Consider the following 12625-nt stretch of genomic DNA (forward strand, 5'->3'; position numbering starts at 1 on the left):
AGCTGCACATACACTGATGTGACATTCTGTAAGCCAGCAACCATAGTTACAGTGTGAATAGAGGATTTCACTTAATGTGATGGATGTTACTTAGAAAGTAGAGAGCTCTTCAGTGTGGGGTCCCATGAGGGCACTCAAAGGGTACACAGAGGTGGGGAGTTCAGAGTTGCAGGGCTGGCATTTTTAAATCAGACTAGATCACTTTGGACTTGACGATGACTGTGGGAGACAAAGCTGGGCTTGCATCTTCATACAAACCAGCCAACCTCCTGTGTTCTAATGTTGAACAATTTTAGTCTTTGGATTCTGTTAGAGTTTGGTCCAGCAGTGGACCTGGAGAACAGAATGAATGCATAGGATTTGCAGATGTTTTAAATTACTAGTCTTTTTGTTTCTTGTGCAGTTCTGTCTGTCTGTGATTCTTAATGTTGGAAGGAGTGGTTGTGTGGAAGTGGAGCTGGTACTGGGAGCTGGGATGTGTCATTGAGCTGGGGCATCTCTGTCGAGGTCGTGGAGGAGGTGTCAAAGGAAATTGTAGGAAATTGTTTTGCATCACCCACCTTCTATTGCATACATCTTTCTTGAGTATAGTAGATTTCAGGTCCTAGGTGCCTACAACAATAGCGGCCTGTACTTAACAAGAACTGCAAGCCCAAATAGGCAACTGGTGTCTGTGGCATCAGTGGAACTGATGCAGACTGTGGAGAGAGGTGAGATGGTTGTTGAAGCATAGGAAATGTGCTTATAACATTCGAAGGGAGACAGGACCAGAGGACTGTGACTGTTACGTAGAGTGGATTTCTTTGTGTGTCCTTACAGTACTTCATGTTGTCAGCAACAGTATCTTGCCAAAAAGCTTTAGCAGTTGGAATTTGTTAAAAACCCTGTCAAAATAGCATTTGGACATGGTACTGGAGGGACGTGCAGCAGTAATACCATACTCTTTTGCAAAATATCCCCATATCAAAGGGTTATCATGTGAAGAGGAGTTTGTGGCAATCCTTACCCGAGTGGTTATTTCTGATAATAAATCACGAGATTTCCACAACACCAAAAAACTTGCAAAACACATCACCAGTATGAATCCAAATAACTTATATGTAGTTTTAGGATATCTGGAGGTCTGGGAGAGGATGTTGAGGTAGGTACTGCAGATATCTAAGATGTCTTTTTCCCTGTTAACTTTTGTTTGAGACCCTCTGTTCATTTTAAAATAAATGTATTTTTCCTGTATTACTTACAGTTTATATAGAGTTTCACTGCATAATCAAAGCAACTGTGTGTGTTCCTTTTCTTTCTCTGTTTTCTTCTGACTCCTTGAGGATCAAATAATATGTGTTCAGAGTGCCTTGGAAACACCATCCTTCTGCTTAACTTGGGTTAAGTCTTGCTTTAGTTTCACCTTAGCTTTGCCAAATAGGTTCTTGAATATCACTGAAACATTAAGATTGGAAAAGACTGCTATGATAATCTAGTCCAGCTATTGATCCATCACTTCCACGCCCACTGAACCGTGTCCTTAAGTGCCACATACACATGTTTCTTGCAGACCTCCAGGGACAGTGGTGCCACTGCTGCACTGCCGTCCTTTCTGAGAATAAATTGTTTTTAATATCTAACCTTAGTACTGAATATTCAGCTCTGAAACTGTTTTTGGGGAACTGATTTACCACAGGCTGTCAGACAGGGACAGAGGATCAAAATCAGCAGCTGTAATATAAAGCACTTGTTTATATACACACTGCTATGTTACTTATAGTATCAAATACACTTCCATGGAGATGGAGAGATACCATAGCCTTCTTATAAATCTTCTGCTGAATTCCTAGTAGCACTCACACTGGTCTTTTCTGTGAAACGATATGAGGAGTAAGGCTTAAGAACTGAATTCTGAAATGAGCAAACAAGAAGGAAATTGTTTATATAAGTATACAGTATTTTATCACAGCGCTTAATTCCTGCAGTGTTTTTCAGAATATTCCCTATGAGCTGCCCAGATTGTATGTGAAAAGGAAGAGTGTTTGCTGGGCTGCCATTTAGAGAAATAAAATGTAACCTGGTCTCCAGTCCAGAGCCAGGATTCTTTCCATGTTCAGCTCTTTTTCAGTAAACAGAAGCTCTGCAGTGTAACGAGCCCCTTGACAGCCATAGAAATACCTGCTTAATTCAGGAGGCTGCCACAGATGAAGCTGAACAGAACTTGCTTCAGCATTATCCTGCTTCAGAGTAAGTGGGATCCTGCTCATTCCCATTACTGAGCTGACACATCAAGGCCAACAAGGACCAAAATAAGTAAATAAATTAGAATCTAGGAGACAGGGGAGGACTAGAAGCAGAGAGATAAATGGAACTTGGAAGTCTTTTGGTTAGGCACAGACTGAAGTTTACTCAGACCTAATTGAGTGGCTGTCATCCCACTATGGTGTGCTCAAAAACAATCAAATGGTATTCAAAGTGCTTTAATTTTTATGGAGCGTGAGAGCTTAGCTTACTAACTCAATAGCGGTTTTATTTTTATAACAGAGTTGTCTCTTGCCTTGGACTGATTTTTTTATTATTATTATTTATTCTTTCTTGTAATTGAAATCATGGTCTCATTTATCAAAAATATTGCTTGCAACATCCAGTGGAGCTGGTTTGTGAACAAAGCCAAAGTTTAACAAACCGTAGGCAAAAAAGCAAAATTAAGTTCAAACTGCTGACAAAGAGTGCACTTTAGTTCTACTTGAGGAAAGGCATGCCAGTGTTGTTCACTACCATGCCAAGTATATTTTCTGAGGGCATGGGAAGCCTCCAGTATCTTCTCCACCACCAAAAACTTAATACTCAAAAAATAAAATAAACATTTAAAGTTCTTTTATTTGAAAAGAAAAGAATGTGGGAGTTTGTCAGAGCTAGTTTTTGCCAATGCTTTTCCCTGAAAAACAACCTTAAAAAGCTCAAGGCTGCTTTCCATGTTTGTGCATGGAAGTGATAAGCTAGCCTCTGTGCAGTTCAATTCAGAGAAAAAAAAAGCAGACGTTGAATATCCCCTTTCACTGCAGAATTTGATGCAGATTAGGAAAAACAGTTATTAGCATCCCTGGAAGTGTACATCTGGAAGATAACTGGAGAAAGAAAGAGCTTCCTTGGCTACCTGTGGCTCTGCCTGCTATAACCAACATAGGTAATCCTTCCAGGTGAGTTGCAGTGTTTGTGTGTGCACATTCTTGGAAGGCCAGCATGATAACACACTGGCTCAAAGGCTTATGATTTTGTTATTAGCTAGTAAGTCTTCTCAAAGTCCAGCTCAGTCAGCACTTTATTCCACATAATGTGATCTTGCTAGAGATTGAATCTTGCTCATTGGTAGGGAACGGTACTCTGAAGGATTGCATTGCATCTGGCATTTCCTTTTGGATACTATACCTGCAAATGATTCAAGCTTATCTCAGAAATCCTGTGGGTCGCTAATTTTATTTTTGTTTAATTGGACTCTGTAGAGAAGCATCACAAATAGCGCTGTATTGCTTGGCAGGCTGAGACATCTGCTGGCACTTCTGAGGCAGGCTGCGGCAGTGAGGTTTCCTATTGCAATGTGCTGAAATCTCTCAGGAACATAATGGTACTTAATAGTAAATGCTGTTGTATAAAGATGAAACTGTATGGAATTCTGGATTGAAGGCTTTATCTCCACAAAGTTTTAGGATATGCACTCCTGCAAAAGTTTTGTAGTATAGTTGAAGGCTTTAATTAGCTGTGCTTCATCCCTGGAGAAAAGGGACTGACTAGAGAAGTGAAACCAGATTCTGGACTTCAGTGCAACATATTACTAAGAAAGTTCTATACTCACCTGTCTTTTTGGAAATTGAATTTAGGTATGTAATTGACATGCTTAAAAGTCTGTTAATGTCAATTTAGTGCTTTAAGAAGTATGCTTGTGTTGACACTGTATGGGTTGGTACAGCCCAGTTCTGTGACTAGTGGGGCAGAGGGATCTGCAGATCCACGCCTCTGGAAGAGGGAAGCAGGGAACCCCGAATAATTAAAAACAGCAGCAATGATCTGAGGAGAAACAAACTAATTTACTAAATATGGTATCAGAATGCAAGTTAACACACTGTAATACAGTATAATTAGAATTGGAGCTAATAAATCAAATATAATGGGAGAAAGAGTGTCCAAAAGTTGTAGGCCTTACAGTAATACTGAAGTGATGCATGTAGTCAGGAAAAGCAGCAGGTAGGAGAGGTGAAGAAAAAAAAGGGAAGATTTTATGACCTTTCTAGGGGTTAGGTCTCCTGTCTGAAGGCAGAGTGTTCTGGGGTATGTAGTTCTTCTCTTTCTGGACAGGTGTCTGGAACTGGAGGATTAACTCTTCAATTCCTAGTACACTACATGATGTTATGATGTGGGATACCAATAACCAAAAATCATAAAGCCATGACAGCTTGGTTTGATTACTGTTTTGCATGAAGTTCCTCATTTTGTGCTTTATTAAGACTTCATATTACACCTTTGTATCTGTTTGGTTATTCAGGTAGCTTGAACTGACTCTTAATTGTTCCTCATGAGTTAGAATTATCTGAAGACTTAATGATCTTGCACCCTCATAGCCTTCCCTAGGTTGTTAACAAATTAGCACCCTCAGGGACAAAGCTGCACTTCGCCAGAATGTATGCCTTGACTTTCTTCCCTTCCTACTAAACAGTTGTTAGTGGCTGTAATTCACTCATTGCCTCTGTGGTCAGGGTCTTTATTCTGCACCTCCTTCACCAACCCCTAAGCTTTTACTTGACAGACATCTGAAACCCTACAGCTTAGTCCTCTGGTACGAAAGATGAATGATAAAATTCAAAAGCCACGTAATCCAGCCTCTCCCTTTTTATACTCCCACTCTTGTGGTTCCCTTCTGATTGCTCAAGAAGTGTTTCAGATATGTGTTCACCAAACAGGATAAGATTGTGGAGGATGGAATGACATTTAAATTGCAACTCTGTCTCCAGATCCCTCAAAATAGCCTGAAAATTATTGTTGACTTTATCCAAGCAAAGCAAGGACTAGACTATTAAAAAATGCGTGAACTGGCAGACAGAGAAGATGATGTAGACTAGAGAAGGTGTCTTAATAGTTGGATAGTACCTGTTAAGTACAGAGGGAATGTAATATTTCTAGCAATTAAATAGAGTTCAGATGTACTGGACTAGCACCTTTTCTCAGCTGATTTTCAGTTCATCCAGTGCCAAGATCTGTGGTCGTCAGTGTTCAAAATAAATGCAGTGTCAGTGCAATGTTACTGTTTCTGATGATGCCTACAGAAAGTTGATACTGGTACAAAGTAACTTATGTCATCTCAAAAATAAATAAATAAATAAATAAAAATATCTAGTAATGGGTCATAAGGTGAAAAATTGTTCCTGCTGGCTCGAATTGGATTCAGTGATCCTTATGGGTCCCTTCCAACTCAGGATATTCTACAGTTTACCTAGAAAACATGACCAAAGTATCCATGTGAGTACTTACTTCAAGCAAGAATCCTGTTTTAGCTGCATAGTGCATTGTAAATGTTAGCTAGCTCTGTTGGTTGTCTCTGCTTTTATCCATCTCTGTCATTAAGAGTTGAGAAACTAGAGTCAGCTGTGGTATGTTTTACTAGGCCAGTTGATATAGTCAGCAGGACGGGCAAATTGTTGGAAACCAAGTTGATTTTGGTCTGAAATGATTGGTTACTTCACAGCGACTGTCTGAACAAAAGCGGATATCTGTGTGTGTGTTCTTCAGTGTGTTGAACTTCTGATACAGAATAACTTGTGGCTAGGGAGTAATTAGACTGAGATTGAAGTTCAGAGTGTGGTTAGTTCAAAACGCTTCCAGTTTTGTTGTCTTGCAGAGTAATTATTGTTAAAGAGGAACAAATGAACGTGAGTTACTTCCTTGAAGGTAAATTGGCATGTACAGAAGGGATGGTGCACTTCTTAGGGACTAATGATGTCCCTTCAACCATGCATACCACATCCCTGGTTGATTTACTTTAAGCTCCTTAAGGCAGGAGTCTCTTCAGTGCATTGCAGGAATAAGCTTTCAAAACTTCTCATGAAGTTGTTGGAATGACAGTTAAAAACTCGGTATCACTCTTCAAAGTACCGTATCTCAGAAATAGGCAGATGAGGGCCTTTTTGGAAACTATAACAATCGATTTTCCCACTTATACAATGGAGGTGTTTATCTTAACAAATCTGGACTTGTGCAACACTATCCTTTGTTTTTGTCTCTAGGGTACCGGATCTTCCTAATGTTATTTATCATACTGTTTGACAGTCTGAGCTTGATACACTGACAGGCTGAACTGAAATGCTTGTGGTACGCTCTTGGAAATGTTTGTCAGTTTAAGAGGTGCTTCACATCAGCATTGGTATTAAAAATCACACCAATTGTCAGTAAACGCTCTTCGTATACTAAAAAAATCTGTAAATGTAGTAGAAATATTTAATTCAGTTTTTTGCTGAAGAAGACAGGTGTGGTCACCAGTGATTTCTTTCTAAGTTACTAACTGTTGTTTTTTTCCTGTAAAATAAAAATTTGCACTGTAAAGATACAGCTATAGAATATGTGACAACTTGGCTGAAATTTAATCTTCAGTCTTCCCAAACTTATTTTATCTGTGACTTTTGCATATGTTACGCTGCTTTTACTTTGTCTTTCAGATGACGACGTGGACCTAGAAGCTTTGGTAAATGACATGAATTCATCATTTGAAAGTTTGTACTCGACGTGCAGTATGCAGTCAGAAACCACTCCGCTCCTTCAGAATGGCCAGTTTAACCGCAGCCCACTGCCCAGCTCAGGATCCAGCGCCCTGCAGCCCACATCTCCCAGGCAGAAAGTGCAGCGGTCTCAGCCCGTGCGCATTATGGCAGTCAGGTAGGAGCAGAGGGCTGCACCCTGTTTGCTTCAAGTCATCTTGAAGTAGCTTTGAAGGAACTACATTTTGAAATAGGAGATAAACTTCATTAGGGGTCTTGTAGTGTCACAGTGGTCTTCTACATAGGAGAAAAGATTCACTGAGTAGGTAGAGGATATAGATTTTCCGTGTATTTTGTATAATGCAAACATGCCACACTTCTACTTGTTTCCTCAGCGTCTGCTGTGCCTTTGATAGCAGACGTGCATAGAAGCATAGTATCAGTATCAATTTCCAGAAGTGATGTCCATGTTTGGAAACAAATCCAAATGTCTAAAAATTGTCCTGCCAGCAGCACTGACAATTAGCGGCTTTTGGACTTTATACATCATGATGAGTGATGTAGTTAGATGAGGTTGCATTCAGCTGGTTTTCATGTATAAAAATACCTCTCTTGGCGGAGGCTTCCTACTGGGTCCAAGACAAATAAAGAATGAACATATTGTACTTCTTTAACCATTGTTCCTAGAGCACTCTATTTCACTTGAGTGCATTATGGTAGACATTACAGAAAAAGAAGTGTTTAGGTTGTCTCGCTGTTGTCAGGATGGGGACTTGAATTCAGGCTTAAAGTGGAATACACTACTTTACAACACAGACTGCTGATAACTGGGGAGTCTATAGATAACATGAGGATTCTTAAAATCTTAAGTTCAGTATGTGCATGTACATTTCTTGAATCAGATATATTTGGAGTTTTCTTTTCCTTCTAGCTGAGACAAGTGGGGAGTAATAATAATAGGAGAAAAATCCAAGGTCTAACAAGGATTGCTCCTAATTCTTTACACTGATGTATTTCCTGTGGGAATTATATTCTTAAGACAGGCAGCTTTGCTATATGAAAGTGTAGCATACAGTTACTGCGTACTACAGCCAAGTCAGTTAATGATGTAATTGTTTTCACAAGTTTCAGATTTAACCTTGAATAGTGCTGTATTAACAAATCTCTAGAGCAGCATAATTCATGTTTTGTTCTAAGTATCTTAGTAAAAACACTCCTTTTAATTGTTTTTGGCATTTCTAAACTTAAATACTTTCTTTGAAAGACACTTCAGCTTTCTGAACTCTCTACTTCTGTAAATGCTGCAGAGCATCATGTGTTTATCACTGAAGAAAATAATGGCAAAACTTCTATTCAGATTTACTTAGTCATCTTTCTAGTACTGGGCAGTGGCTGTGTCTTTTCCTTGGGCCCAAGAGAATGGTTATTACTCTTGAAAGTACTGCTTTATATTTATCTTAGTAATGAAATAAATGATGCATGGCAGCATTCTAGGCAGAGCAGGGTGCATCATAGTCTAATTTCAAGTTAAGAAAACAGCACCTTTTGAATTGCCAGATCTGTAATTCCAGTTCTTATAAAGGAGATCATTGCAAATATGTAGTCCAAAATTTGCAATACAAAGAGCTATTTCACAGTTGCTAAAACATTAAGTCCACTGTGCTGAAGAGATCTTACATAATTTTTCACTTCATGCTTTATAGAAGCGTGCACCAGGTAGCACAAAAAAATAAAGCAGTCATTTCTGTAGCTCATATTTACAGTTGGAGCCTGCTATTGGTAGCAAAAAACAAAGCTATAGGGACATTTATGGAGTACCAAGGCAACTTAATTAGCGGGTAGAATGACCTGTGGAACAGATTCTGTGTTAGTGCTTTTCTGAGCATTGCGGTTGTTGTATGTATGGGAAACAAGTGTACTCAAAATGGGATGTGTTGTGACAGGCAAAACCAGCAGTTGTGCCCAAGAGGGCTCTGCTAAGAGCTTGCTGAAGAACATATAAAAAAATAAAAATTTAAAAAAAAAAAAAAAAAAAGTGGTCGAATTAAGTTTTGAGTGATCTGCATTTCAAATACAGGAGTTGATTGCCTTTGGAAACTTTTACAGTGGCCACTAGGTGGTGCATTCTGCAAAGGAGTTAGAGGCAAACCTGACATAGAGTCACCTAGTAGCAGGACCAGTAGGAAACTTAAGGCATTCTGCATGGTAGTGAACAGGTGTTAGGTCTTTTCTAACATTATTGTGCTCACAGGTAGACCTCCAGTTAGCGTGAGCAGTACTGGTGTACTGCAAACTGGAACCTGAAGTTATGTTGGTTGTACTTGGACTTAATGAGATGCATCTCAGGAGATGCATATAAAACCTGTCCAAACAGTAATCTTACAAGTAGTGTAAGCTAAGAGAGTGTAATTGCAGTTTACAGCTCAAGCTGACTTTCTTAGAAGTAGAATGTCATATTGTAATGAAGTGTCGATATCAATTTCAACCTCAGTCTACTTGCTTTACTGGGAGATGTGTTTGTTTGCAGATCCATGTGGAATTTGTCTCCAAATTACTGCGGTTATGTCCTCCTCCTTTTTTAGGTCAGTTTGAAGATCTTAACTGACTTTCTGACACATGGAGCTTAAGCCTGTAAATTAGTGCTTGGAACAGAGGGTATAGACTGGTTTCTGTTTACTTTTTGTGCACGATTACCTTATTTATTCACCCAAGCAAGAGATGGAGTTATAAGCAACAAAACAAGCTGGATGCGTGACTATTTGGTTTTTTTCACATGCAGTTACCTAAACTGGGCTTGCAGTTGTTGTAGCTCTAGAGTTGTCTTTTTTTTTTCCCCCTCTTTTTTAATGTTAGTACACTGAATGCTGGAGCAGCAAATACAGACCTGGTGATGCCAGTTTGTTCCTTTTAATGCTTCTATGTTTGTAGGCGTCTACAAGAAGAAGAACAGCAATTCAGAACATCATCGTTGCCAGCCATACCAAATCCATTTCCAGAACTCTGTAGTCCCGCAAGCTCTCCCGTGCTGGCCCCTGGATCTTTACCTCAGAGTCAACCTGCTAATAAACATGTGAGTATGGTACAAAGCTTTCTGTCATATGTTGGAGTTCAAACCTGCAGTGAACAATTTCATTTTGAAGACAGAGACAAAGTTTCCAGATACCTGGAAATGTCTGTAGGCTTTGTCTGTGAGTAAGGCAGCACAAGCAAGAGAACATCTTCAGAGAGGCTTCAAAGTTTTTTTTTCTTACTGAAGGTTTTTAAGAATAAAGCAATTCTTTTTCAAGCACATGCATGTTGTCAATGAAGCAGTAATGCCTAATATCTTTGGAATTTCATTATCCAAGGTAATGACTTACTAATTCAGAAGTCAGGTTAGGGTTGGAGCAGTATCTGTGAATGTTACTCCACATAGTCTGGTCGACTCAAAGCCATTTAACAGCCTGTTTCCATTTAAAATTCATTGCCTCTATAAGTAGCTGTTTGTTTTCTTTAAGGACACGGTGCCTCATTGTTTTGCTGTTCTTCAGAAAGCAAAATACAGTCCTTAGAGCATGTAACTAGGCACAGCTCCTTCTAATGGGACTGATGAGCAGAACTGTCCCATGGTTGATTAGCTTCCCAAGTCCTTTACAATGAAGCTCTTTACAATTTTGTAAACTATTCTGTCTTGCACAGGGATTAAAAAGAAAAAAAAAAAATACCCCCACAAAAAAACCCTTAGAGTGCTGTCTTAGAATGCGGTTGCGCTTGAGTACCCACAAACATGATGTTGTTCTGTGTTGCTGCTGGTTTAGTTTGTAAGTTGCTCCTATGATTGGTATGGCTGATAAAAGAGTTTGGGGAGTCGGGGAGGCAGTTCAGCTACAAGCAGTAGACCATAACATACAGTCCTGTATATTCTGCATTATTTTATACCTCTGTAAGCATCTGTCACCTTTCTTGAAAGATACAGTGCATCTTCTTTGTTTCTGCAGTATTTCTTACACATATAAAAGTTGAGATAGATAACCAAATTATGCCTGAAGAGAAAACTGAGTCATGCAGTTATAAATGTAATGTGGTCTTGTGTGAGTCCTCAGTAACTGCTAATCAGAGAGGCTGTTCTGTCAAGGGTGCAGTAATCTGACTCAGGGGAGAGAAAATAATGGCCAGCTCTCTAGTGTGTGCTGGCTCTTGCCAACAGAGCAACAGCAGCAACAGCATGGCTGCCTTTTGGAGGCAAGCTGAAGTTACAGATGAACCTGCATTTATCTTTCTAAATATTTCTCAGTTTCTGGGATTCTTTGCTTTTTACTTTTGTTTCATTAGATCTAGCCATGCCACCAAAAGAATTGCTCTGCAGGGCCTTAAGAATCCCAAAATATCTGTGTGTAATTTTTGGGTGATATTTAGAAACTAAGGGTTTAACAGCATCTAAGAATACAAGTAAACATACCTTTAACATACGTAAGAAAATGGCTATAGGGACTGAATAATACCTTTTTTTTTTCCCCCTAAATTCTACTTCATAATTTTCTGTTAAAAATATACTCAATCTTAAAATGATAAATTGTCACAAGACCTAAAATAAAATACATTCTTATATTGCAGTGCGTGCTGCTCATATTTTTAATCAAAGAAAAACCACTGTAGTTGTAAAAGTTGTAAGGTGTAAGAGGAGGAGCTGAAACATTTAGACAGTAATGACTTCTGTAGATGCAGATATACTGCTCATTTCAGTTTATCAACTGATTGGAGGCAAATAAGAAACAGTTGCTTAGGCCAAAGGAAAGGCAGGGAGTCATCATTTTCTTCTCTTCAATGAAATAGTAGAAACAGAACTGAAAAAAATCCTCTAGCTTTAGAATATTGATAGAATTTGAAAAGGTGAGTTGGTGAATTATTTCTTCCTGAAGGGAAACATTTTGTTTAATATCTCAGATTTAAATGTGAAGGATTTCAAGATAACAAAAAAAACCCCTGCTTATTCAGCCTTCCCAGAGCACCTTAATTGCATTTAATCCAATTGTAGTGCCATTCAACAGCACCTGGAAACATGGTTGGTTTAAAGAAAAAATCTTAAGAAATGTTATAAATTTTTGTACCTTCATCCAATATAAAGAATGAAAAGAAGGTAAACTTTGGGAATTTTGATATATTATTTTAGGATTCACTTTTCTTTAGATGTGTTATAAACTACTGGCTAACAGAGTAAATGACAGGTTTAGTTAGAGGAGGATTGCAAGAGTACATTTTAATGGCCATTTAGTGAAAATGAACCATATTTAAGAAAAAAAAACACACACACAAAAAACTTGAATACAAACTATAGATTTAGAATGCTGAATGCAAACCGAGATCAAACATAATGATGCTTAATGTAAGGTTCTCTGCTTCCAGGTTAGAAACAAGAATTAAAACTGGAGATTGGAATAAGCTGTGCTGCTTATATGGGTTATGCTATGCGTTAATGAAAAGGGATTCCCTGCAGCCTGCTGAGCCTTTGGGGGCAAACAGGCAAAGAGCAACTGCAGCCTGTACTGCTGAGCCCCAAAAGCTCTGATCACAAGTTATGTCACAGCATGGTGGTGGCATGGGCAAAATATTGCCTTTGGTCAGCTTCTACGTAGGAGACTTCAGAGGTCCCCAAGTCATCTTGGGCTGCAGAATGAAGTGGATATATTGTTTGCTGACTGTACTGATCAACATCTATTGTCTGGGACAGGCCTGAACTAATAAAGCTGTGTGACCAAACGCTTCCTATCACAAGAGGTTAAAAACTGTGCTGTAATTAAATGGATACATGCTCCTAGGAGGGTCAGTGTTAGATCCTTTCTTACAATTCTGCAGGTAGAAAAAGCCCATTTTGTGTTAAGTTTTATTCTGGGAAGTTCTGTAAAAATTAGCACCACTGAAGCTAA

The 12625-nt window shown here is 38.9% G+C and overlaps 1 protein-coding gene across 5 annotated transcripts in view; it reads left to right on the top strand.

Moving 5' to 3' along the window:
• Positions 1 to 12625, top strand: part of GRB10 (growth factor receptor bound protein 10) — a 134074-nt gene that overhangs the window by 73562 nt on the left and 47887 nt on the right. For all 5 annotated transcript variants that reach the window (XR_004306091.1, XM_032442452.1, XM_032442451.1 and 2 more), the window contains 2 exons: positions 6684 to 6900; positions 9651 to 9792. Coding sequence is in view for 4 of the 5 variants with exons in the window: in XM_032442452.1 (XP_032298343.1) it covers positions 6684 to 6900; positions 9651 to 9792 (359 nt within the window). In the remaining variant the exon portion in view is untranslated. The remainder of the gene's footprint in view (positions 1 to 6683; positions 6901 to 9650; positions 9793 to 12625) is intronic.

The sequence above is a fragment of the Coturnix japonica genome, chromosome 2 (genome assembly GCF_001577835.2).
Source record: "Coturnix japonica isolate 7356 chromosome 2, Coturnix japonica 2.1, whole genome shotgun sequence".
NCBI classification, from domain to species: Eukaryota; Metazoa; Chordata; class Aves; order Galliformes; family Phasianidae; genus Coturnix; species Coturnix japonica.